Genomic DNA, 25,265 nt, shown 5'->3' with positions numbered 1-25,265 from the left:
TATTTGGGATCTCTCCCATTTCTTTGTTAATATAAAGGCAATTGTTTTCTGATGGACGTAGGATCATTATGATCCGAACCACATTAAATATTTTAATTCTTCCTTATTCTTTATATTTTCACATTTCTGCAGTAAGGGCCATAGCTTGGGGGGTCTTTGTTGGAGAGTCATCCGATGTATTGGTGACATTTTCATCTACTTGCAAGTTAGTTGTGGTTCCTTGTGTTTTTGAAGAAATATGATGTGGTGCTTAGTAGATAGAGTTACTCGATATCTATGTTGGTGAAATATATCAGGTACCTTGTGAAATTAGTCGAGCTACGTGTAAGCTGGCCCAATAAAAAAAAAGTAAGGACCACAACTTGGGGGATCTTTGTTGGAGTCTTTCAATGACCGGTGATATTTTCATCCACTTGCAAGTTAGCTATGGTTCCTTGTGTTTTTGAAGAAATATGATTAGTAAAGATACGTGTAATCGATTTTAATATGTTTAGGATTGAGATATAGTTATCGCCAATCATCAATATCGTCATGATTCGTTCGTTTTAATTCGTGTGTCGTATTTTTCTTTTTAAGTTGTTTGTAAAGAATGTCATGTTTGATATTTAGTAAAATTTTCATTATAATATTTTTTCATGTTATATACTTTACCATAGAAACGACAGAGTCAAATATCAAAATTACAAGATTCGAGGTGTTATTTGATTATATCACACGTATGTTAAAATATATTTCAATTAGTCAAAATTTAATAGATTGTGGATAAATTTTAAAAAGATAGGGACAAACCTTAATGTTGAGTTTAGAAAAATTTCATGTGATGGAACAGACATCAACAACAAGAATGTTGAGTACTTGAGTCCATAAGAAAGGGGAAAGGGGGTATTTTTGACACTTTAGCTTATGATAAAGAGTTTTAAATCCGCTAAACACACAAAAAATGTTGGAATATATAAATAAGTAGGTCTCACACTTTAGTGATGATTTTAAAGTCTATGAACCTAGACTCAGAGTAGACAATATTACTAGTCGCTCAAAACTTTATAATTTTTGATCATACAAGATTAGAAAATAGCATTACTCACCATCCATTTTTTACCTAACATTTTTTAAGGAGCAATAAATAAAATAATAATTTTACTATATCATTTTTTAAAAATATATTTTTAAAATATAACTATAATTAATAATATGAATAAATTAGAAATTAAATAATTAATTATTTCTTAATTTTTTATAATAAATATTTATTTTTAGTACAGTGAAAAAATAAAAGTTAGTCAGTATGATTTAAAAATAGCATAATAAATAAACATGTTATTTAAGTTGGCTTTCTCTAACATCTACGCCCTTCATTTTTGATCTACACAAGTAAATATTTTAATTTGTATAAAATTGAATAAGTAGATACACATAGGACACAAAGTTGACATGATGAATATATTTATTTATTAAATTTTAGATAGTTAATTTGTTTACATGTATACTACTAAAATTAGAAATCATAGTAGCGATGTTGAGGATTATAAATTTTATTATGCCTTTAAAAATCTCGAGTTGCACTAATTTTCTTTTCTTTTTCCCACTACTCCTCTGCAAGTCTTTTTTTTGTTTTTTGTTTTTTCGTGATGTGTGTTTCTGCAACCAAACCAAAATCACTATAAGAAAATTCCACCATTTTTTTTTATCATTAGCTCCATTTTTTCCACCATGTCTAATCCCTCTTGAATCTTTTCCCCTTCAAGAAATCAGCTCATTTTTCATGTATTGAAAGAATCCTTTGTAAGCAGCAGAAGGAATCAACAATATAAATGTCAAAGATAATGGAAATTCCACCTGGGTTTACAAAACCTTTGTGCAAAAGAATTTGTATTAATGATACATACATGCAAGATGATAAGAGCAAAACTGGCTCTGTTAATGAACTTTCTGGTAAAATGTGCAGTTTAAGAGAAAGAGTCCCCCCAAATCCCTTTATTCCCGTCCATTTCCGGCTCCGTCCACGTGTCCCCCCGGGTAGCCCTCCCAAACAGAGATCAGATGGTGAGCTTGCTAGCTACTTTTGCTTTATGATTTTCTAACTTCATCACTAACATTCCCTTTTTTGTGGGTCTGCATTAGAGTCTGACTACATTATTATTGGACATGAGTAACATTCTATTTTGGTTCAAATTTTGTTTGTTGGGGCTTACTATTAAATTATTCTCTCGGTGTCAATTTATGTGGCAGCTACGGAGTTTAAGAAATAAGGGTATGCTACCAAATTGCCCTTATTAAATTTACTTTAATGTTTACTTTTACTTGATTTTTCTTTGCAATAAAGTACTTAGGCTAAAATGGAAATTGTGTCATTAAATAGTTGTTAAATAAGGAGATGTGATATTCTTTTGGGACTGATCAATTGAGACCCATTGAGTAGCTTTTAAATCCCTATTATTTTTTTTACCTAAAATATCTACTCTCATTGAGAGTGGATCATTTTATTGATGTAAATAAGAGCTAATACAAAGAAGGAAATGATGTATATCACCCCTTCTATGAATGGGAAACAACAACATATCAGGTGTAATTTCATGAGTTGGGTCTCTCGTAGGGAGCACACAAATCTTACCCCTACCTTTGTGGGGGTAGTGAGGTTGTTGCCCATAGTAACAGGTAGAAGAGAAAATAACAACAGCAAATTAGCAAGATAAACACAATAATCAAAGTAACAGGTAGTAGTGAAATTGAATAAAAAGAATAGCATGCAAATAATACGTAACACTTCTAAATAAGAAGATAAAAAAGGAGGTTTATGGATGATAATGTTGATCTATAGAATGATCTTTATGGAGGACAGCTTAACTTCTTCAAATCTCTACTTACACCTTAGACTTCCAGACTTGCCAGATTAAAATACTAGGTAGAATTTGAAGAACCATTTCGTCAACTTGAATTCCCTATATAAATGATGAAAAGCTGGAAAGATGCAAGAAGACTGAGGAGGCGCTGGAGTGAAGTGATTCCAGGGCTGGGATCAATGAATTTAAACGGAGCAAGAGATCATATAGCCGTATAGCTGTCCCCAATTTGTTCTAAGAATGAGGCGTCAAGCTGGTTTTCCACTTATAAAGCTTAGATATGAAAAGGGAAAAGGGGGAAATAAGAGAGTATGAAATAGGTGAGACAACAGAAAAGTGTGTTCCGATCCACTATTAGTTGTATTTTCTTTAACTTCAAAGCAAAAGATTTGGTAAGTTTTCAGTAAGTTGCAACATAAAGCTTACATCTTTTTTTTTTACTAAAGAAAGGTTTAGTAATTTTCAAGAAGTTTTAACTTTTAAAACGTCCTGCATCTTTTTAAGCTAAAGCATCAGTAAGTTCTAACATTTAAACATATATCTTTTTCTTTTACTTCTACCGATTTCCTTAACTAAATCTTTCCATGTTGATGTTGAAGTGACAGCTTCGCAACCTTCACGCCGCGGACCTGGTCGCCCTCAGAAACAGAAATCAGATGGTGAGCCTCCTCCTTTCCCTGCCCCGTACTTTTGCCTCACGATTAATGATTTTAAATCTAGAAAACTAACATTTTGTTTTGGTTCAAGGTTTCTTTTCCTTTTTTCTTTGTGGGGGTTACTATTAAAGTAGATGAGATGAATAAAAGGAGAAGCATGATCATTGAGAGTTCATATAGCCGACTAGCCGTCCCCAACTTGTTTAGGAATGAGGGTAGTTATTGTAAACGAATTTTCATACTGGTATGCCATGTGTATAGCTTTGATGTGAAAAAGAAAAAGGGGGAAATAAGAGAGTATGAAATAGTTGAGACCACAAAAAATGTGTTCCAGTTTTAGCTCTATTTTCAGTTAGCTAAAGCTTCAGTAAGTTTCAACCGTTAAGCATATATCGTTTTCTCTTCCAATTTCTCAAACTATATCTTTCCATGTTGTTGATGTTGGACCCATCCATGGAAACAACAGAAATTTCAGCCTCACAACCTTCACGGCGTCGCCCAGGTCGCCCTCGGAAAAAGATATCAAATGGTGAGCTTCTTCCTTCCCCGCTTCGTACTTTTGCCTCATGATTAGTGATTTTAAATCTAGTAAAGTAACATTCTGTTTTGGTTCAAGTTTTCTTTTCCTTTTTTCTCTGTGGAGGTTAATAATATTAAAGTAGTTTACTTTTTTAAAAAAAAAATTCCGCTGTAAATGATAAAAGTGCATTTGATCAATTTTTAAAGGGAGAAACATGATCAAAGAGGGTTCATATAGCCGGCCTGAACTTGTTTAGGAATTAGGCGTTGTGGTTGCTTATAAATGATAAAAGTCCAATATATATCATCGTACTGGTGCTATAAAGCTATTTATTTTGTTCTTGCACAATCTAAACCACGGAAAGGAGAACCGGTCACCTCTGTTATCATTTTGTCTTCCATCAACTCTTTTCACCATTTTTTCAGTCCAAAAATCATTCACTCATATTTTCAGGAAAGTTCCTGTTAAAAGGCTGCGGCTTTACGTTTTGCCAACATGAAATAGAATTATGTTATAAAGATGAAATTTCTCAGTAAGTTTTAACTTTAAATTGTTGATGTTGTTAATGTGACTGCCACAAGCTCCAGCAGTTTCACCTCCTGCACCACCATCGGGGTTGACCGAAGAAGTTCCAGTACAAATTTCTGCGACTGCAGGTGCTCCAGAGCTAGTTGCCCCACCTCCCGGGCCGTCTTTGGGATCAAGCAGTCATAGTCCTTTGGAAGTTCCCTATAATAGTGAGGAGGAACAAAGTGAAACAAAGTTAAATCTAAATCCTTTATTAAGACTGAAGAAACCCCCAAGGACAAATTGTACACCCGAGATGCTTGATGAAGAACTGAAGAAAGTGATTCTTAAAGTTGAGTATTTATTGGTGCAAAAGTTGCTTACTTCTGAGAACGACGACGTAGATTGCATGGTTCATCAGGCCAATACTACCTTTACATATTTGAAAGGATTTGGTGTTGATTATGGCTCTTTTTACAGAGATGTCACTGAATACATTGAACATCGCTACAATTTACATGATGCAGAGAGACAAGAAACCTCGTTGTCTTTCTCAGTGTGGGGGGGAAATTATTTAAACGCTATGCGAAATGTAAATGATGTTGATGAGGTTATCGTTCGTACTCATGGAGAACATGAGAAGGTCAAAGAGAAAATGGGATCTTTGAAGAGGCAAATAGAAGTTCTGAATCAAGAGTTAGCACATTTCGAACATGAAGATGAGCGTCTGAGACGTGATATGATAAAATATAAAGAAGCACGTGAAGTTGCAGAAGCCAAGAGAAAAGAAATTAACACACAGTTGGAGGCAGCTCAAGCAAAGCTAAGGGAAATCAAGCAACGCAAGAATGCAGCTCTCGTAGGGATTGAATCCACCACCCGACGCCTAGAGTCTACATATCGTTGATGATCTTGGTTAGTTGTATTTTGTATGCTCATTGAACAAACTCCCCTTCTAGATGAACTGAAAGTCCTCATGACTATCTTGAATTGTTTTGGTTTTCACCTTTTCTGGCAGCTAACAGGTTGTTTCTTCGTTTAGTTATCTATGTGTAATAGATTTTAACTTGTGGAGTGTTAGTAAACTGTATTGTAAATATTAAAAACAGTAATAACAACTAAAGGTAATAAAACACAGAATCTGAAAAATTAATGCAGGAACAAAATCGAGCCCACTGAATGCACAGTGTGTCCTTAAGGAAATTATTCCCCTCAAAGTACCCGAGGTTTTGGAATCTTTCCTTGCAGGATAGAACGATTTACTCATCAAAGTAGAGGTACTGCAAATCTTTGATGACTGCGAACCACTTGAAGGATGTATATCACACGATTTTAGTAAATGCAGAAAGAAGAAGAAGAAGATGTTATTTCAGAATTTTCGTATGGAACATTCTGAGGATTAACAGATATATATAGACTGTTTACACCTTTTAAGAAAAGGCACCTGTTGGGAAAAGGTTTGCCTATTGAGAAAAGGTTTGCAATTTTTCGGACAAGGTCAAAAATTCGTTGGAAAAACGGAGGGAGATTTTAAATTAATCCGGAAAAGAAACGGGTCGCGGGTCAGGATTTTTTCACTTAATTAATTAAATAAATAAATAATATTAATTAATTAAAATTTAAAGAAAATTTGGTCCAAAAAGATTATCAATCCGAAGCCGAAGCCGAAGCCGTAGCCGTAGCCGTAGCCGAAGCCGAGCCGAGCGAGCGACGACGACGACGGCGCGAGGGGAGACCCTCTTCTTGACCCTTTAGCAACATGAAGGAGTGCTTCTATTTTTAAGTAGGAGACTTTTCATTTCCACCACTTATGTGTACCAAAGCTTATTTAATAAAGCAAGAGAGAACATATCATTTTTCTCTCCACTATTTTTTCCCTCAATTTCCCATTCAAACTATCAATTAAACCCAACATGGAGTCGGATTGTTTTTTCAACTTCAGTTTCATGGATGGTATTGATTCTATCTAGGGGTGGAAAATCAGCTCATAAAATCACTATGCATTTTAAGTTTTGGTAGGTTAATTATTCGTTTATTTTAATTAATTGGGTTCATTTGATCTGCTTCTGTTATGTCATCTAGACTGACCTATAATATCTTTATAAAAACGTTATTTTTTAAGGGGGGTTGGAGTTATTTGGAAGCAGTTCCCCTGCTAATTTGAAGACGAGAGTGAGGTACAACAAGGCCATTTCTGTCCACCGCCCTTCTCACGGGAGCGAATTTCTACGAGTTCGATACTTTTCTTGATTCGGGATGATCTTCTCTCAAAAAGAGAGAGACCAGAGATTACAAAGGAAGATATTCGGTTCAAAAAAGATACGGCAGTCAGAACAGCTTCAGTCCAAAATTAACCAAAGAAAGACTATACCCGGCGTCCCTTCCTCTCATCAGGCAGCTATCTCGAGCTCATTGAACACTAACTTTCTTCTTTTTCTTCCCGGCTTGCCTCGCTCTCAGGTTGGCCTTTCTACTTGACTAAGTAGTATTCCACTCGTGCAGTGGGTAGCCCACTTTGCTTCGTTGCTCTGCTCGCTCCGATGATTCGCTCGTGAAAACCCGGGTCGGTCGGTCCTCCATTCATCCTTGTCAACCAACCTGGCATGTTCAGACCGGGGCGCCTCGACAATGATGTAGTCGTAGTAGTCCTCTGATGGGATCCTATCCTAAAGGAGAAGGAGGAGGAGTAGGAGCTAGCTTTAGGGGCGGAATCGAAGCGCCCTGGGATTGTAGTTCAATTGGTCAGAGCACCGCCCTGTCCAGGGATTTTGGTTTTTAGTGTCGGGGGATCACTTCCTCGGGTATAGGTCTAACCACCTCAACTCCCCGTTTCTGGCATGCTATAGTTATTAAAGTCTCCCTTGACTTAAAAAAAGTAATCTTTCTCGATAAAGTCGGGAAGTGGTTTAAGAATAAGAAAGGACTTTAGAATCGGATGCACTCGCCCAGCGAGAAAGGCCCTGACCAAGTAAAGTATAAGAAAACAAAATTAAAATCTTTGCGAGTATTTTCAAGGCACTTGTTGCGTAGATAAGTAACCACTTAAAATTTTTTGTGTGTGTTCTCAAGATTTGAAGAGTATGGAGGTTGGATAATTATATAATAGTTAGTAATCTAACAAAATATATTAAAGTAAGGCGAAATTCATCGGTGGCCCCCTAAAGTAGGCACCAACTTTTATTTAGACACCTAAATCAGGAGATGTTCATTTTAAACACCCTAAGTAAGGGTCGAATGTGTCATCTTGACACTTTTTTGACAATCATCAAAATATATTAAGTGTGTGTAATACACTCGTCTGACGTGTCAAAAAGCAGCGAATTAAATAAAGACACGTGACATAAATATATATATATATATATATCAAAAATAATTATCAAATAATGACTTTTGAATAGAAAAAAATGACCAATAATTTGATAAGACGTGACATTTTTTTATCCAAAAAAAGTAAAAATTAACAACTATTAACCCCCACCCACCCCAACCCCAACCCCACCCTGTCGTCATCTTTTTCAACCCCACCCACCCCAACCCTAACCCCTCCCCCAGCCCACCAGATCTTCTTCTCCTCCAACACCCACTCAACGCTATCCATATCATCTAAAGAGGAAAATATGGAGCTATAATGGCAAACGAAAATACAAATCAAATTGGGTCAAAAAATTCGACGAATCTCCATTTTTTCCGGCAAGATTAATACAAATCTAAAATTACTCACTAATTAACCCCCACCCCCACACCCTATCAGTGGTCTTCCAATACCACCCACCCCGCCGTCGTCTTCTCCAAAATCGATATGCTTCGTTGTTCAAGTTTTTTTCCAGAAGATGGTTAAGTCGCCCCAAAATTTTGATAGAAATTCAGACATAAAAAATAAACTTAAGAATTTAAAAGTAACAAGAACTAAAACAAGTAACTGTAAATACTGATGGATACATGTAACAATATTAAAAAATGAAGAAGAAGAACAACAACAACAAAAAATAATAATAATAATAATAATAATAATAATAATATATATATATTAAGAAAAAACAGCTTTTACGCGTCTCAGATAGGTGGAAAACACGCGAGGTGACAACTGTGTAAAAAGTGTCAAGATGACACGTTCGATCCTTACTTGAGGTGTCTAAAATAAACATTTTCTGATTTAGGTGTTTAAGTAAAAGTTGGTGCCAAGTTTAAGAGGTCACCGATGGATTTCGCCTTAAAGTAATGAATGAAAAGAAAATTTAGATTTTATTACGTTGATGATAGGTAGAAGATATTTCGTGAAATTAGTGCATGCGAGCTGGCAAAACGAAAGCATGGACCACAACTTATTAGGAGTCTTTGTTGGAGAATCTTTTAATGACATTTTCATCTATTTCCAGTTTCAGTTCAAATAATTTTTACAGTCAATTTCTGCCAAAAAACTAATTTGAGGAAATATGAAAATTTGATCCCTTGTCATTATCACAACCATTGAATATGTTTCCTCACAAGGCTAAAGATAAATAGAGAAGAAAACTCTGAACTTTCCATTTGTATCATTTGCCAAAAAGAGCTTTACCTTTTTCTTTGTTTTTTATTTATTTATTATCCTTCACATTTATAGTACACAATAGGGATAATGCATAATGGATAAGTAACTCGCGGATTGAAATTTCAATGACACACTTTAATTTAAGGTAAAAGGGTTAAAAATATTCTTAAACTATTTAAAATGAATAAATATGTCATTTAATTATAGTTTGGTCCAAAAATATTCTTGCAGTTAATACTTTGGTTCAAAAATGCTCTTATTGTTATTTAATGGATCAAAAATATCCTTTTTTTAAATAAATAAATTATTTATTTGCTTTTTGAACACATTTTTCCCTAATAATATTTCTTTTATTAGTAAATGTTTATTCTATTTCAATTAGAAAAAAAAATAATTAAAAATATTTCTTATTTATATAATTATTTTTTATTATTATTTGAATAAAAATTAATGATGGATTTGTTATGATCTTAAATTTATGACATATATTATCCGTTTAAACTTATAGTACATGAAATTATTCTTTTTTAATTGATAAAATGAGATTACGAAGAATAAAATAATCTCCGACATTATTATTACTTAAAGTGGTTTAAAAGGGAAGAGAACAAGAATAAACTTCCTTAAAAGTAATAATATTATAAGGAACAAGATTTGTTTTTAATATATATATATATTTGAAAAGGAGCATTTTTGACCTATTTTATAATAATAAGGGCATTTTTGATCCATTAAATAACAATAAAGGTATTTTTGGACCAAAGTATTGACAACAAGGGCATTTTTGAATCAAACTATAAATTAAGGGTATTTTTATTCATTTCAAATAGTTTAAGGACATTTTTGACCATTTTTCCTTAATTTAATTAGTGCTCTATTACTCTCGAACTCAAAAATCACTTGATTATTGATTCTTTTTCAAAAAATCATTAAACTTTAACTTTTAACTCAAACGTCACTTAACTAACTATAAGTGTTTTTACTTACAAAGTGATACAGTCTATTTAATTGAATTTTTTTATTAAAACTTGCTGACATGAATTTTTTATTTCTAAACAATTTTTTTTTAAAAAAAACAACATTTAAACTACTTAATGACCTCCACTAAAATATAATATTAACTCTTTTATTTTACCCTTATTTTCCTAAATTTAATGCGTCAATAATTTCTAATCCAGTAATAACCATTATAAACAATATATTCAAGATCCTCCTTTCTCATTGACCACGTTTCCCTCCACTAAGCAATGAGTAAATAATTAAATAGGAACAGCAAAATACTAAAACAATTTGTTTTTAAATAATCAGCGACAATTTATTTGATGGATGAGAGGTGCTACTTCATATTTATGTCAATGATAAAATAATATACGACCCTTTTTTTTTTAAAAGGAGAATAAAGGTAAAACGATTAAATGATTTAAATCGATATTTATTTATTTTTACAACTTTTGTTACAAATAAAAATTTTATGAGTAAAGTAAAATATTTATAGTTAAGTCAAAATTAAGTGACTTTTTGATAAAATAATTATGACTTGTATTATTAGAAATCAAATTTGAATGATCGAGCTATTATCTCTTTGTTTCTTGCAGCTTTTCTTAGTTTTGTCTGTGTGCTTTTCCCTTTCCCCACAGTTAATTGATCTCCTTCCCATTTCATCCTCTGTCTTTCTTTTTTTTTTACAGCTAGCTCTTTTTTTCCATCTTTGAAATCCAAAATCATTTGCCTCTTTTTTTCTTTGGTGTCTCGAATTACCAATCTTTCATTAAAAATAAAAAAAAACCAACAATGACAGAGACAAATTTTTATTCAGAAATGACACCTGGATTTGCCAAGATTGTGCCTAGAACCATTGAAACTCCAACAACTTATCATCATCAGAGTGAGAAATGCATGGATGATTTCGAAAGAGGTGGACGAGGTCTCCCTCAGAAACAACAGATACCACTTTCAGCAGAAGGTGAGCTTCAATTTCACTATTTTGCGTTTATGAATTTTAAATTCTAAAAAAAATATTCTAAATAAATTATTTATAAGATATTTAATGGATCTTAACATAAAAATGAATCTAAATTAAAATTATTGAGTTCGGCCGAATCTCTAAAGCCCACTTTTGCCTCATCACTAGTATAGTTTACATTCTGCTTTGGTTCAATGTTTCTCTTCTTTTGGAGGAGGGGATTTAAATTTTTCTTTTTACTCCTCCTGTTTATTTTTAATTATTATATTTGGATTTGACATATTTATTAAAATAATAATAATTGATAGGACTATTTTATTATATTATCCTTGTTAATTGATGTTTGATATTAAATCTTGAAAAATGATTTAAAAATAAGTAATTAATGTTGAGAATAAAATATAAAAACAAATAATTACTTTTCTTAATACGTTAAAAATAACAAGTAAAAATAAAAATTTATTTCTAAAGTAATGAACAAATAAAATTGAACGTATTTTGGGAAGGGAAAAGGGAAAACAGGGAGCGCACCAAGTTCAATTGAACCCATAAAGTAAAGCTTTAATGTTGTTGATTTCGAAGTAAAAGTTTCAAAAAGTTGTAAATCTTTTCATGTTGTTGATTTTGAAGCGTCATCGATGGCAATGCCAACAATTCCATTGGGATCAAACATAAATGCGCCTGTACTAATAATAGATCATGAAGAACACAAAGATACAAAGATAAATCTGAATCCGTTGTCATTACTAAGTCCACCACCAAATCCACGTCTTCGGATTAATGATTTTTCGTCTTCCCACATCAACGATGAATCAAAGACCGTAATCTCTCATGTCAAATCCGTTTTGGTGTTCCAACTCACCTCTGGAAGCACAAAAAACGTTGAAGCAATGGTTAAATGTGCGAACAACGCCTTCTTCAACTTGGATTTTCTTGAAGCAGATTATTCATCTTTCTACAACGATGTCAGAGATTTCATCGCATATCACTATGATTTGCTCACAGCTAAGAAACAGAGAGAAATGCAATCTTTTCCTGCTGAGCTGAAGACGAGATATGAAGACATGATAATTTGTGCAAATGATCTTAAAGACGAGATCTTTCAAACTCAAGGACATATCGCGATGGTCATGAAAAAGAAGGAAAATTTAGAAAAACAGATAGTGGACGCGATGGAACTAATTGGTAAGCTGAAAGAATGCGTAGCTGTTCTTAAACAGGAGGAAGGGGCTTTGAAATACGAGGAACAAAAATGTGTTGCAGCGTATGAGATTGCAAATCATGAGTTGCAAAAAATCTGTACTCAGGCTGAGGCAGCTAAAAATATACTAAGAGAAATTGATCAGCGCGAAAATGCAGCTCTCAATGGGATTGAATCAGCCTTTCGTCGTCTGAAATCCATACAATCTTAACTTTAGTTTCAGAAACAGTGTACACTTTTTATCTGTTTCGCGTATTTTATGCTGTTTTATTTGAGCTTTTTAGAAGTCTAGTAAACTAAATGTGAATATGATTCTAGCTTCAGTCATTTCTATGTGTTTAAGTCGTTACGTATTGGTGGAATTGTCTGAAAATAGAACTTATTTTACTCTAACTCCTGACAACCAGGTTTGTAAGTAGCAAATCATCGGGGATTTCAGATAGTTTCTTTTCAAGTTTGGCAGATTAAGTGATACGGAATTAGATAATTATAGCATTACTGATAATTTGTGTTTGAAAACTGTTGTTACGAAGAAGTGGAACCTTTATCAGATTACCAATTAGAATATCAAAAAAAAAATATACACATAAATACCTAAAACAGCCTGATTGTTTTATAATTTTTTTAAAAAAAACTATTAATGTATTAGATATTTGAGGTGTTTGGTCAAACTTGTAGGGGAAAATTAGAGTAGTACTGTTGAAATTGTTTTTCCAAAAACTATAAAAAGAAATAGTTTTTTCTTTTAATCAAAAGTACTTTTGGAGCCTGACCAAACATAAATTGTTGTTCTATTATACTAGAAACATTTTTCAAATTAATTAACCAAATACAAAATGTTGTTCTCTTCATTTCAAAATAAGTGTCGTTTTAGCACTCCAAAAGAAACACAGGCATGTGTAGTTATAGTGTTTTTCTTGAGCTTCTTAGCATACTGAAATATACTTATTTATACAAGATTATTGACTTACAACATGGGATACGTCAGAAGTTGTATTTTGTACTAGTATATGGATTAGGGTGAACATAAATATCGAAAAACTGAACGTAAAACTTCGGTATTAGGTTTGGTTCGAACCGAAGAACAAAACTTTTAATACCAACAACTGCTACTGTTGGTGTAGGCTTGTTGATATGGTTTTTTGGCAATTAGAATTAGGGACAATTTCAAATATATACAATAAACTAGTTTACAATAAATATAGTCATATTTTATTTACATAAAAAAAATAGCCAAAATAATAAGAAATATACAGTGACTATACAATATAGTTTGTCAAAAATCATAGAAACTAGAAAGTATACTTTGACTATACAATATAAATTATTTATACATGAGGTATACACTGAATATATATTATGATACACTCAAAATCTGAATATAGCTTAACTATACATAAAATATACACCAACTATACACGTCTATACACTGAATGGCCATTTTTTGATAATTACTTTTACCGAATGACCATGTAGTATAATTATCCTTTAGAATTATTGGTCTGCATTAAGGCCCAATCTTTTAAGAAAAAGCATAAAATAACCCATTTTGAATTGGAAAAATTACTTGATTGAGTACTTTTTAAAAATTAATTACTGATTTTAGTGATATTTTTTATTTATTACAATTTATAGCAATACTATGATAAATCTACACTTGTATTAAAAGTGAATTATGCATACAATATAAATGTATTATAAGTGTTTTAAAATATATATTATGTTTATGTAGTAAGAAACTAACATAATGTATTATAAGTCTATTAAAGTATGTGATACATGTATTATCCATCTATAAAACTTGTATTATATATGTTTTATAAATAGTTCTATGCAATATGTATTAAAACTGTATTATAAATGTATTATAAGTGTTCAGTGAAATATATTTTTTATTGCTATAGATGATAAATATTTTCTTAATATTTTTTTTATTGCTATAGATGGTAAATATTTTCTTAATATTTTAAAGCCCATTAGGCGCATACCGAAAAATTGAATCGAACCGAACAAAATTAATTAAATGAATAATTAAATATCTAAGAACCGAACCAAATTAATTCGGTTTCTTATTTAGTACCGGAGAGACTAAATTGAGATCAAAGAATAAATAATGATAATTTAGTCAAGTTATCATTTAAGTTAATGTTTTCTTAAGAGGTATAATTGATTTGATAGTGTGAAGCTGGAATATATAGTGCTTGAAATGGAGAATAAAATGTTAAGAATACTTTGTTGAAGTTCAATTATTTTGTTTATTTACTAATTGAAAATTGACAAACTCCATTTTTGTATTTTATCTTATAATAATTTGGCAATTTACACATTTGCAGTCGGTGTTCAAGATGATGTGGCCCTATCAATTCGTCTTCGTGGTCTTCCCGCCGTCGACGCTCCTTTATCACGTCCAGTGATTTCTAAGGCAAATGAGACATTCATGCCTCATGAAAAGTTTCAAGTTATGGAGACGTTGTCTTTTACCTCTGCTGAGCTTTCGGGGTGTGGATCCAAAAAGAAACCTCCACCAGGGCCATATTACCCGTCCAACATAAAACATCGGCCCACTCCACAGAATCAAATGCCATGGTGTAAGCAACCCCCTGTTCTAAATTTTCTTTTCTCATTTAAAGTTTTATCTAATTTAATATAGCAGATAAAATTACCTGATACCTGATGAGAGGTAGCAGGTGTTTTTTAAAATACTCGAAGTAGCCCAATCATCAATGAAATGAATTAGAAATCATGAGGTTTTAGATTCAATTTTTTTTATTTGTCCAAATATTTGATGATAAAGTTACCCGATGCTTGTGTTTAGGAGCGCTCATGAAAAATCAAAAAGTTGAACCAAGTTAAATTAAACCGATGGTAAAAAATTGACAATTAGTTTGGTTTCATTTTGATTGTTACTTTTAAAATTGACAAAATTTGAGTTGATTTTAATTTAAGCAAAAAATAACCTAAAACCCCAAATCAAATCAAACCAAACCAACCCTCCCCCTATCTCTCTATATATACACACACATATTAATATATATTTTGTTGATTTTACTGGGTATGTTTACAATAAATTTCAATGGGTGTGTTATTGTTGTTTTACAATTCATGTTAATCTTTTGGATTCTAAATTCGTTATCTAGGTGTTTGTCTTTATAAAAAAATTAATTATTTGTCTTTACTTTCTAGTTTTATTTCTAGTCCTTAATTTGATAATTCAAAAATGTATTCATATTCAAAATAACTTGTCTCTGAGTCATTGCATTATTTAATTTAATTATTAAGATATCATGCTAAATAGAACTTTTTAATTTTTTTACACACAAAAAAGTTGTAATAAGTTTTGATAATTATATATATATATATTTGGCTTCATAACACTAGCCTTGTTGTGGTTTGCATTATTATGTTTATCTTCCATGTTTTTATTTCTTTGTAACAATTTTTTAAACTTATTTGTCATCATTATTTGTTTAAAACAATGATCTGATAAATTTGTCTTTCTAATATACATTTCCCTGTAAAATGGTTAAATTATTGGACAATACAAATGATTTTCTGGAAAAAGCTAGCTATATAGTTTCTTCGTTTTAAAAAAAAAGTAATTCATTTGGTAGAGTTATTTTAGGATATAGTCAATCTAATATGTGCTTGAAATGGAGAATAGAATGTTAAGAATACTTTGTTGAAACATTCATTTTGTCTATTTACTAATGGAAAATTGACAACTCCATTTTTTTAATTGTAACTTATAATAATTTGGTAATTTATACATTTTCAGATGGTGTTCAAGATGATGTGGCGTTATCGATTCGTCTTCTTCGTCTTCATCCTCCTCCTCCTAATACTGACATTGATGGATGCAACCCAGTTAATAGTTCTGCTACATAAATGGTGAGGGACGAGTTCATTAATTGGTAAGAGATTTTCGTACCTTTTTGATTATGTGATAAGGTTCAAGTGGGAAACTATAAGCATTTTGCTAGTATTGATATGAAAGATATGTTACAGAAGGTTACACCTTACACTCATATAAATGTTTACACATATATTTATGGGGTGTTGATTTATTCACTGTGTACTTGTTTTTTTAGTGGGTGATGATTTGTGACTTAATTTGTTTGATTACGTGGAATGAATCTGTCTATTTGTTTTGTGATTGTGATTATATATTTGATACTAATTTCAATCGATTTATGATGCCTATTAGTACATAGTGTTTGTACTGATACTATTTCGACACCTTTTTTGAGTGCAGACTGTGATCTAGAGACGTCAGCTAGACCTCACATTTAGCTGAGTTACTACCAAATGTGAGGATGAGTTACTTCCGTCAAGGCTGCCGCAAATCCTCTTCATTTTTATGTCTTTTTTTCAGACATTAAACTAATTATTTGTTGTTTTGCGAGTCTTAAAGACTATTAGAATGTTAAGCACCTCCACCCACGACCGGTAGGTCCTGGGTTTGAGTCACACTGGAGGGGAAGTGTGGAAACACTATAAATCCTCCAAAATGGGGAAAAAAAAGAAAAAAAAACAATCGAAAGGAAACTAAAGCATGGCAGGCTAGGACCTCATCAACACCATCCAACACCCCTCATTACCTGCAGCAGCCATACTTCAGACAAAATCTTTGGAGCCCCTTGTTGGTTTATTTGTGAATATAGGCACAAAAGAAGATCCTCTACTAGCTGGGCTGAACAACCACAGCATCAGTGACCTAGGTACAAGGCAGCAACAGTTCTACTCCATAACAATAGCCACACTCAAAGCTACTGCATCTTCAATTTGCAGCAGGCAACAAGCTTTTTCAAGGCCTTCCTCAACAACTCCAAGGATGCTGGTTGCTACAACTCAATATACTTCCTCTACCTTCATCCTCCTTAGCTGATATATGCTCAATCCTGAAGTGGATGCAACCTTCCATTGGGACTTACTTGGTATGACAAGACTAAAAAGGGCAAAGATGAAAAGAATTTTCTCACCCCATGCGAGATAGAAGGTTCATATACTTGTTCTTCTTCAATTTAGCTATGTATGGTACGTAGCATAGTTAAATAGGACTAGTGTAAGTTACTTTCTTGTTTTCTCATGGAAGGGGAGAGTCTCCCTCATTTATGCTTTCTTAGTCGATTTGTACCGGGAGGAGTCCTCTCATAGGTTTACTACTTTCTAGTTATAGTTAGTCTTCTTTTTGTATCGGGAATGAGTTAGCCGACCTTAATAGGTTAGCCGACTTATGAACCACCATAGGATTGGAGGTAAGGTTTATGTCCCCTTCCTTGTATTTTTACTTTATTTATTTATGTTAAGGCTTGGGGGTGATGCTCAACCCCTGACTGTGCACGAGAGGTGGGAGCCTCGTGTAGGGTCTGTTCCCATAAAAAAAAAGTATTGATTTGCCTACAGAGGAATTGATGTGGATTGCAGTCACGATGATTTGAATCGCAACATAATAACTTTTTGATAAGTGCCTTGTAAAAAATAGTAACCTATCAGAATAGTTAAGTTGGTGCAACAAATACTATTTCATAAGGAAAGCCAAATATCGATTTCTCGTGGTACTATCTTTACAATCGAGTTCATCAAACTAGATTTGTCTAATGCCATTTAAATTTTCTATTTGATTGTGAGCTATTACTGAACTAAATTAGCCATAGTTGAAATTGATAACTATTTTAATTCATATATTATTAGTGGGTGTTTGTTTGCCATTTTTTTTTTTGTTGCAAAGCTTAGTAAAAAAAATAATGTTATATTAGTGTAATTTTACAAATTAGGTTTGAAAAAGATAGCGCATATGTAGTTTTATTCCTATCTTATTAGAGTTTGTTTCTAATATTCTTAAAAAATAAATAAATCAAATATGGAAAAAAATTATTAAAAAATAGACATATTAAACATATAAAAAAAAGTAATAACAATAAATATTACAACATTCAAAGTTACTCAAATAGCCAAACACCATAGTTTCATAAAATAAGCATCTTTTAACTTTTCAGAAATTTTATCATAAGATTGCTGTTGAGTTCATAATTTTTTTAAAAATTTTTTTTTAGTGAAACTTGGTACTCCCTCAATTTCAATTTATTTATCTAATTTTGTTAAAATTATTTTAAAAATATATATATTTTTTTCTTTTTAGTAATTTTTATCTCAATTTTACATATAATATGCTTTAGACTATAAAATTAAAAAATATTTTGATATATTTAACATATTTTTAATATAAAATTATAATTTTTTTATTTTCTTAAATGATCCCTATAAGTGGAAATATGAGGAGCATGAAATATAATTTTGCATTCCTTGAACTAATAAAATTTAATTTTCCTCCTTTGTTTGACTATATGTTTGTCCTTTTATTCAAAGAAGTTTGACTCTCTGTCTTTCTCTCTCCTCATCTATTTAAAATCACTATGTTGTCTCTTTCTTTAATGTCCAAAAAGCAAAGGTCTCTCAATAAATTCATCAGAGAGTACATAACAGGCCTTGCATTTAAGAGAGAGAAAATAGAAAGGAAAATGCCAAAAACAATTTCTCTTTCTCTCTCATCACTGTTTTTCCTTAAAAAAAATTAAGATATGATAATACTCTCTCTTCTCGCTTTTACTTATTAAATTTTAATTTGAGATACTTATTAAAAAAATAATAATTGATATAATAAATTTATTATTTTATTTTTATTAATTTATAAAGTTTTAAATATATTTATTTACTATATTTTTTTAAAATATTAATTTAATATTAATAAATTGAGGAATATAATAGATTTTTTTTTAATTTATCAAAATTGATAAGAAAATAAAGAAATTAAATTAAAAAATATTTGATAAGTAAATAAAAACGAAAAGAGTAATACTAATTTGACAAAGACATTTTGGTACTTTAGGTGCACCAACTGTCCTCCAATCACCCCTTAAAGAAACTCCCCCCACACAATTTTTTTTTATTAAAAATAACACTAATTTGAAAGCCAAAGATTAAAAACCATATATTTCTATTTGGGCTAAGACTAGATTAAAATTTGCATATTGCAAGATTTGTCCATTTTTAGAGAGTTAAATTCAAGACTTTTAATTAAAAGTGAAGGTATTTTAATTATTTCATCATAATCTATGTTGATAATTAAAAAGAGTACTATTATTTTTTGATAGAAAGGTGAGAATGAATTTTTTTTTAATAGGAAATATTATATCCCCCGATGAACTTACAAGTAAGTTGAGGTAGTACTTGATCGTAGATTTTTAAATATTTTTGAAAAATTAGATTTGGTGAAATTTGTAAATTTTAAGTTTCAACTTCGATTTATGAGAAAACGGAAGCTAATTAGATATCATAAAGAGATTAAAATCACAATTTTCTAACAATTGAGGGATCAAAATTGCTAAAGATAATATATTGTGTTTCATAATGTGACAAATCTAGGAAGCTCCCTTGGTGGCCTACAAATTTAAAATAATGAACTTTAATATATATAGGGGGAAATAATAAAAAAATAATCTAAGAAGCCCTTTTGCACCAAACCTGACTTCTTAAACCCTTTTGGCCTTTGCCAAACCCCAAAATAAAATAAATGCATTTATTCTACTTCTGTGAAAGAAAGGTGTCTTCTCCTTACTTTAATTCAAAAGCTGAAAATTTTCTACTACTATTTCATACTTGCTTTTGTCTTTTACCCTCCTCCTCTCTTCCTGTTTTCCCAAAAACTCAGTTTATCACCTCTTCTCTCTCATTTCAAATCTAGGGTTTTCATTTTTTCTTTCACTTTTCCTGTTTGGTGTGCCTTAAGCACAGGTTTTTCTTACTTTTTTCACTCTAAATTACTATTTTGGTGGGGTTTTAGAACTAGAAATTCTAGGCATTATTTAAAGTAAAGCTTAAATGTATGATCTTTGGAAGTTCTGTTGGTTCAAAATTCAATCTTTATGTTTTTTCAAGATTTCATTTTTTACTAGTTTTTAGCTTCTTCATGAACTTCCTGGAAAACCCATCTTAAACCCTTCTGAGGAGTATAAGAAAAATCTTATCTTTTTCATGGTTTAATTAGATTCTGTTGTTGGGTTTTGTGTTTTTTGCTTGTACTTTGTGTTCCATTTTGAATTGGTTGATTGAACTACAAAATTTTCCCACCTTTTTAGTTAGTAAATAGAAGGATCCAGACTCAGTTTTTTTCTCTTCTGGAGTTTAAATTTTAGTGAGTAAATGCATGGATATAAGGGAAGGGATGGCACTATCTGGTTCTGCAGCTTACTATCTTAACAGAGGGATTAGTGGTTCTGGTTCTAGTGTGGGTAGTGGGTCTGGGACAACTACAGGGGTACCTACACCATCTGGTTACAAGTCCCTTACAAATGCTAACATTGCGGCTCAATCCAATATGGGGAGTGGTAGTGGTAATGTGAACTCAGGATACCAAGTTGAGAACTCATCATCCAATTTTGGTCATGGGGTTAGCATTAGTATGGCCTCTAGTGTTTCACCTGGTAGTGATCCAGTGAAAAAGAAGAGAGGTAGGCCTAGGAAATATGGTCCTGATGGGACCAACATGTCTTTAGCATTGTCCCCTTTGTCTAGTAACCTTCCAAGTGGGTCCATTACTCCCGGGCCAAAGCGTATCAGGGGCCGGCCTCCCGGAAGTGGGTGGAAGCAACAATTAGCTTCTGTTGGTGAGTTATGATGATTTGAACGAGTGTGTTTACTGTATTTTATCAATGTGTTACTTGAATGATGGTTGTTGTCTCCTACTATCTTGCTTGATAGTTTTTTAAGTTGTTGGCTAACTATAACTTAGAATTTTTCTATTTCTTTGTTATACTTATTATGTTGATGCTACATTTATGAGGTGGTATATGGCATTCACGTTACATGTTTAGCATGTGACCATCATTCTTATTCATGTGCTTCACCAGTGTTGAGTTCTTGGTCCTTCTAAGTATGCTAAATTGTGTTGCCTGTCATCCAGAATCAGGGCATATAGTCAGAATCTTGTTAACATTTAGAAGAGAGAAGATAACTTCATGCAAATCAAACTATTTTTCGTGCAGATTCACTTACTCTCATTTTGTTAGAAAATTTATTCTAATGTGGCATAACAGAATGATTTGCTTGAATTGCTTGGATGTGTTACGCTCGGCATGTTGATGGCTACATATCACACAATAATGATATTGAACTTCCCCTTCCCGAGTTTAGGCCCCATCACTCTTGGTAGGGAGGATATAGGTGTTGGGGTAGGTGGGGAAGTTCTCTCTAATATTTCCAATCATGTTGGTTAATTTATATCTCAACTGATGTTTTAACTCACAAGATATCATATTTATTTGGTTATAGTTTCTGAAGATTAAATTGCTTGCTGCAGGTGAATGGATGAGTAGTTCTGCTGGACTGGCTTTTACTCCTCATGTTATACACATTGGTGTAGGAGAGGTATTGCTTTCCCACATGTTGTATGTATAACTTTTCTTTCGTTGATAAAATAGGGTAATTTTGTATGTATATATTTTTTTGGTTGAGAAAATGCTAAAAAGATTGTCTATAGCATATGGCCGAACTATTTTTTATGATGTTTCCCTTTTTTGGATCTTAGGGAATCAAACTGTGATTTTGGCATGTGATGTTTGTTACCTGACAAACAAAATTAAAGTTAATGCTCTGTGTTTTTCTTTCTGACTCATTCCTATGGTGGGTGGTTGAGGTGATGCGAACAAGCAAAGAAGCACTTTTGGTAACCGAAATGGAACAATGTAGACATTGTTGGTCCAGAAGGAAGAACTTTTTAGATGTGGGAAAATGTGATTTGACTGTTCCATCTTAAACCATATGCTTAAACATTCTATATCATCAACTTTTTTAACCTGTATTTTATGTTGTTTGATGTGAAATTCACTTTGAAATAGACTCTCCTTAAACTTCTCAGGATGTTGCGGAAAAATTGTTGGCATTTGCACAGCAGAGGCCTAGGGCTTTATGTATCTTATCTGCTAATGGCGCAGTTTCAGCTATAACGTTATGCCCCCCTGCCAGTTCTGGTGCCACTGTTACTTATGAGGTTAGACTTTGTCCGATATTTTGTGATTTACTTAGACTTGAAGAGTTGTAATACCAGTGAGTTAGTTATTGAGATATTTTAGACTGGGATTTTACATAAAGTATTCACCCTTGGAGATCCTAATCAAGAATATGGGGAAGTGAAGAGATGATAAATATCAGTAGATGAGGTATTGAAAATTGTAACATAGTAATAAATAAAATGTTGTATGTGCCTTGATCAAAACTTGTTGAAACCGTGGAAGAAGCGCGGGTAAATTAACTAGTTTTATTTTTAAATGCTGAGATGTTGAGGCATATTTTATCTGACTACTAGAGCATTGCAACTCCCCCCCCCCCCCCCTTTATTCCCCAATTGGTTCTATTTAGGGAGAATAAAGAGAAAACAGGAAGTGGGTGGGCTCTTTGCTTTGTGGGTGTTACTTAGGAGCTTTAGGTTTCTTCTGAAAGTACCGAACTGTTGATATGCGATAAGGAGAGATCTGGGATACACTTCAATTTTAAGAGTTATTAGCAGGTGGTTAAAATCTCAGATATTAGGATGATGATGTCTGATTGCGACTGACAATGTGCATTTGATAGGGACATTTCATAAGCTTGTCTAAAACAAAGCAATATATTGTTGTGATTGGGGTTCAGGGACCTTTCAACCTTAAAGATTGACATATGTTCTGTAACATTTCAATGGAACAAATTTAGGTACTAGGTAGTAGTGCGTTGTCTTGCTACTGCCCATACTACTAGTTGTAGTATTGCTCCTATAGTTTCTTGTCCTTTGATTTCTGTTACTAGTTGATATTTCTTGCACTTGAATTATCGTATTATTTTGCTGTAGTTACTGTTCAGTATGCTTTGTGATGCTTTCACTTCTGTTTATTCTCTTTTTGGACTGCTATGGCAAGGTCTGTGTACAATCTGCCCGCCCTAGACCCCATTTTGTGGGCTACACTGGGTATATTGTTGTGCGTATAAACTTGATCTCTTGGAAACTGGAAAAAAGTACTTCCTATCGTTAGACATGAAGATAACATATCACATATGTGCTATAATTTCTTATTTCAAAGCTATAATTTCTTATTTCAAAAAGTAAGTATTTCAATTCTTTATTTATCTATTTGCTCGATTGTTTGTTTGTTATTTTTACTTGTTTATAACATACTATATTTAACAATATTGCTTACATATGCAAAAATCCAAACTAACCTTCTGTAACATGTTACCTGGTCATGTAACCTGTATCTTTTATATTTAATTTCACTCCAATGTTAAAGACCTGAATTGTACTTATTTTACTGATTCCAAGAAGTATGAGCTTTTCTTTTTTCTCTATGTTTATTGTTAGAATGTTTGAATTTTTTTCTTCTTCTTTAATCTAGTTGGATTGTACTAAAAAATTTCCTGTATCTAAAAGAGATGGAAGTTTTTTATTGGTACATGATACTGCCTGTGATTCTTCCACTTGTTTATCAACTTTCTTGTTTAATACTACAATGATCCATGCATAATGAGTCGTTGGATGCCTAGGAAGAACACAATGAAAGTCAGTGCTGCATTAAATTCTACTTAAAATGATAGTATAAGATCCATATCATCCTTAAGAGATTTATTATTATTCTTCCTAACAATGGTTTAAATTATACTTACCGAAACAAGAAAGCAATGGTTTTTAGATTTAGAGAAAGATGTGTTTTTTTTTTTGATGCAGAACTACAAAGGCATGGATATGAACATGAGATATAGACATTTGATGCTGTAAATCTAACAAATTTAGCAAGTTCTTCGACATATTAGTCAATACAATAATCATATACCAAGGCTTGGTAACTTAATGGTGTACTTGAATACTAAATCTGTTACCTACTTATAAAAAACAAACTAATGTAGTACCCATGACTCGAGAACCTTAACCTTCAATAAATTGTTTTGTTTTACTCATCAGCATGTACATATTATAGCAATCACCAATTTAGGTTAACTTGCCTCTCCTGTCCTCTCATTTCATTATAGTAAAAAAGTTTCCACATGTATCATAAGAACTACATGTTTCTTATTCTATGCAGGGCCGTTTCGAGATACTATGCCTGTCTGGTTCTTACTTGGTTGCTGAAACTGGTGGCCCACGCAATCGCACTGGTGGTATAAGTATCTCAGTTTGTAGTCCTGATGGCCATGTAATTGGAGGTGCTATAGGGGGTAGGCTTGTAGCAGCCAGGCCTGTTCAGGTGTTTGCTTTAAGCTTGTTTCTCTGGCTTGTAGATCAGATATTTGTCATCTGTTTTCTGTGTAACAAGCAACTGAATAACATTTGCTGCAGGTAGTCGTATGCAGCTTTGTCTATGATCCAAAGGGAAAGAGCAAACCAGAAAGTAGCACTAAAGACAAGAAAGAGTCTGCTGAAAAGTCATCTACACCAATTGGTGCCACTCTGAATGAAGGTCCTACTTCAGGGTCTGGTTCAGGTGTTTGGCCTCCAAGTTCCCGACCAGATGTAAGAAATTCCCAGACCGAGATTGACCTGACGCGAGGATGACACAATTTGCTGCAATGCACACATGAGGAGTTTGTATATATGTGCTATTGTAAATGAAATGTGCCAGGGGATCAAGCTCAACTATTTTAACTGTCTGCTGATTAGTAGATGATGGATTATGCCAACTTAGTAACAAAATTCTTCCTTTAGGTACTGTTTAGTGGCAAGGTAGAGGATGGTATGGTTGTTAGAAGTAAAATGCATTATTGCTTCTTTAGAAGGTTAACTTTGTTGGACCAAATTAAATCAGGAAAAGTGGTGGAAGTGCTTTTTGTCTCTTTTTTTATTGTTACTTGGAATTTTTTTAGGTTTTTGGAACAAATAAACAGTCCAAACATGAGTCTTTTTTGTCTCCATGTCCTGAAGCAAAGTTATTTTCTTTTTTCCTTCAAAAATTGTTTCCATTTTGGCTAGCGAACTCTTTCCCCTATCGTATATGCTGGTGGTGGGGGGAGGAGGATGTTAAGTTTGGTTTG

At 32.5% G+C, this 25,265-nt stretch overlaps 3 protein-coding genes across 7 annotated transcripts; all 3 read left to right on the top strand.

Moving 5' to 3' along the window:
• Nucleotides 1-1,586: 1,586 nt before the first annotated feature.
• Nucleotides 1,587-5,597, top strand: LOC129890043 (uncharacterized). 5 transcript variants are annotated; one of them, XM_055965547.1, is made up of 4 exons: nucleotides 1,587-2,043; nucleotides 3,446-3,499; nucleotides 3,963-4,025; nucleotides 4,598-5,597. In XM_055965547.1, the coding sequence occupies exons 1-4, from the start codon at nucleotides 1,812-1,814 to the stop codon at nucleotides 5,428-5,430; spliced, it is 1,182 nt and encodes a 393-aa protein (XP_055821522.1). In that variant the 5' UTR covers nucleotides 1,587-1,811; the 3' UTR covers nucleotides 5,431-5,597. The 5 variants fall into 5 exon arrangements, with proteins under 5 accessions (XP_055821522.1, XP_055821524.1, XP_055821523.1 ...); XM_055965549.1 differs by having other exon boundaries at nucleotides 3,440-3,499; nucleotides 4,607-5,597; XM_055965548.1 differs by having other exon boundaries at nucleotides 3,440-3,499; nucleotides 4,604-5,597.
• A 5,133-nt stretch (nucleotides 5,598-10,730) lies between these two features.
• Nucleotides 10,731-12,566, top strand: LOC129888583 (uncharacterized). The gene is made up of 2 exons (XM_055963535.1): nucleotides 10,731-11,014; nucleotides 11,645-12,566. The coding sequence occupies exons 1-2, from the start codon at nucleotides 10,843-10,845 to the stop codon at nucleotides 12,424-12,426; spliced, it is 954 nt and encodes a 317-aa protein (XP_055819510.1). The 5' UTR covers nucleotides 10,731-10,842; the 3' UTR covers nucleotides 12,427-12,566.
• Nucleotides 12,567-19,868: 7,302 nt separating this feature from the next.
• LOC129890042 (AT-hook motif nuclear-localized protein 5-like) lies at nucleotides 19,869-25,145 on the top strand. The gene is made up of 5 exons (XM_055965545.1): nucleotides 19,869-20,878; nucleotides 21,571-21,638; nucleotides 22,129-22,260; nucleotides 24,320-24,481; nucleotides 24,574-25,145. Exons 1-5 carry the CDS (start codon nucleotides 20,419-20,421, stop codon nucleotides 24,787-24,789), a joined length of 1,038 nt encoding a protein of 345 aa, XP_055821520.1. The 5' UTR covers nucleotides 19,869-20,418; the 3' UTR covers nucleotides 24,790-25,145.
• Nucleotides 25,146-25,265: the final 120 nt, after the last annotated feature.

The sequence above is a fragment of the Solanum dulcamara genome, chromosome 5 (assembly GCF_947179165.1).
Source record: "Solanum dulcamara chromosome 5, daSolDulc1.2, whole genome shotgun sequence".
Taxonomy (NCBI): Eukaryota; Viridiplantae; Streptophyta; class Magnoliopsida; order Solanales; family Solanaceae; genus Solanum; species Solanum dulcamara.
The sequence above is the reverse complement of the archived record's forward strand: the minus strand, read 5'-3'. Positions and strand labels throughout refer to the sequence as shown.

Excerpts from the sequence above, each read along its gene's own strand:
- LOC129888583 (XM_055963535.1), top strand. The coding sequence starts at position 10,843 with ATGACAGAGACAAATTTTTATTCAGAAATGACACCTGGATTTGCCAAG. Across the intron at positions 11,015-11,644 it reads GATACCACTTTCAGCAGAAG|CGTCATCGATGGCAATGCCA; the intron begins GTGAGCTTCAAT and ends TTGATTTTGAAG.
- LOC129890042 (XM_055965545.1), top strand. The coding sequence starts at position 20,419 with ATGGATATAAGGGAAGGGATGGCACTATCTGGTTCTGCAGCTTACTAT. Across the intron at positions 20,879-21,570 it reads GCAACAATTAGCTTCTGTTG|GTGAATGGATGAGTAGTTCT; the intron begins GTGAGTTATGAT and ends TGCTTGCTGCAG. Across the intron at positions 22,261-24,319 it reads GTGCCACTGTTACTTATGAG|GGCCGTTTCGAGATACTATG; the intron begins GTTAGACTTTGT and ends TATTCTATGCAG.
- LOC129890043 (XM_055965546.1), top strand. The coding sequence starts at position 1,812 with ATGTCAAAGATAATGGAAATTCCACCTGGGTTTACAAAACCTTTGTGC. Across the intron at positions 3,500-3,962 it reads TCAGAAACAGAAATCAGATG|AAATTTCAGCCTCACAACCT; the intron begins GTGAGCCTCCTC and ends TGGAAACAACAG. Across the intron at positions 4,026-4,597 it reads TCGGAAAAAGATATCAAATG|CTCCAGCAGTTTCACCTCCT; the intron begins GTGAGCTTCTTC and ends GACTGCCACAAG.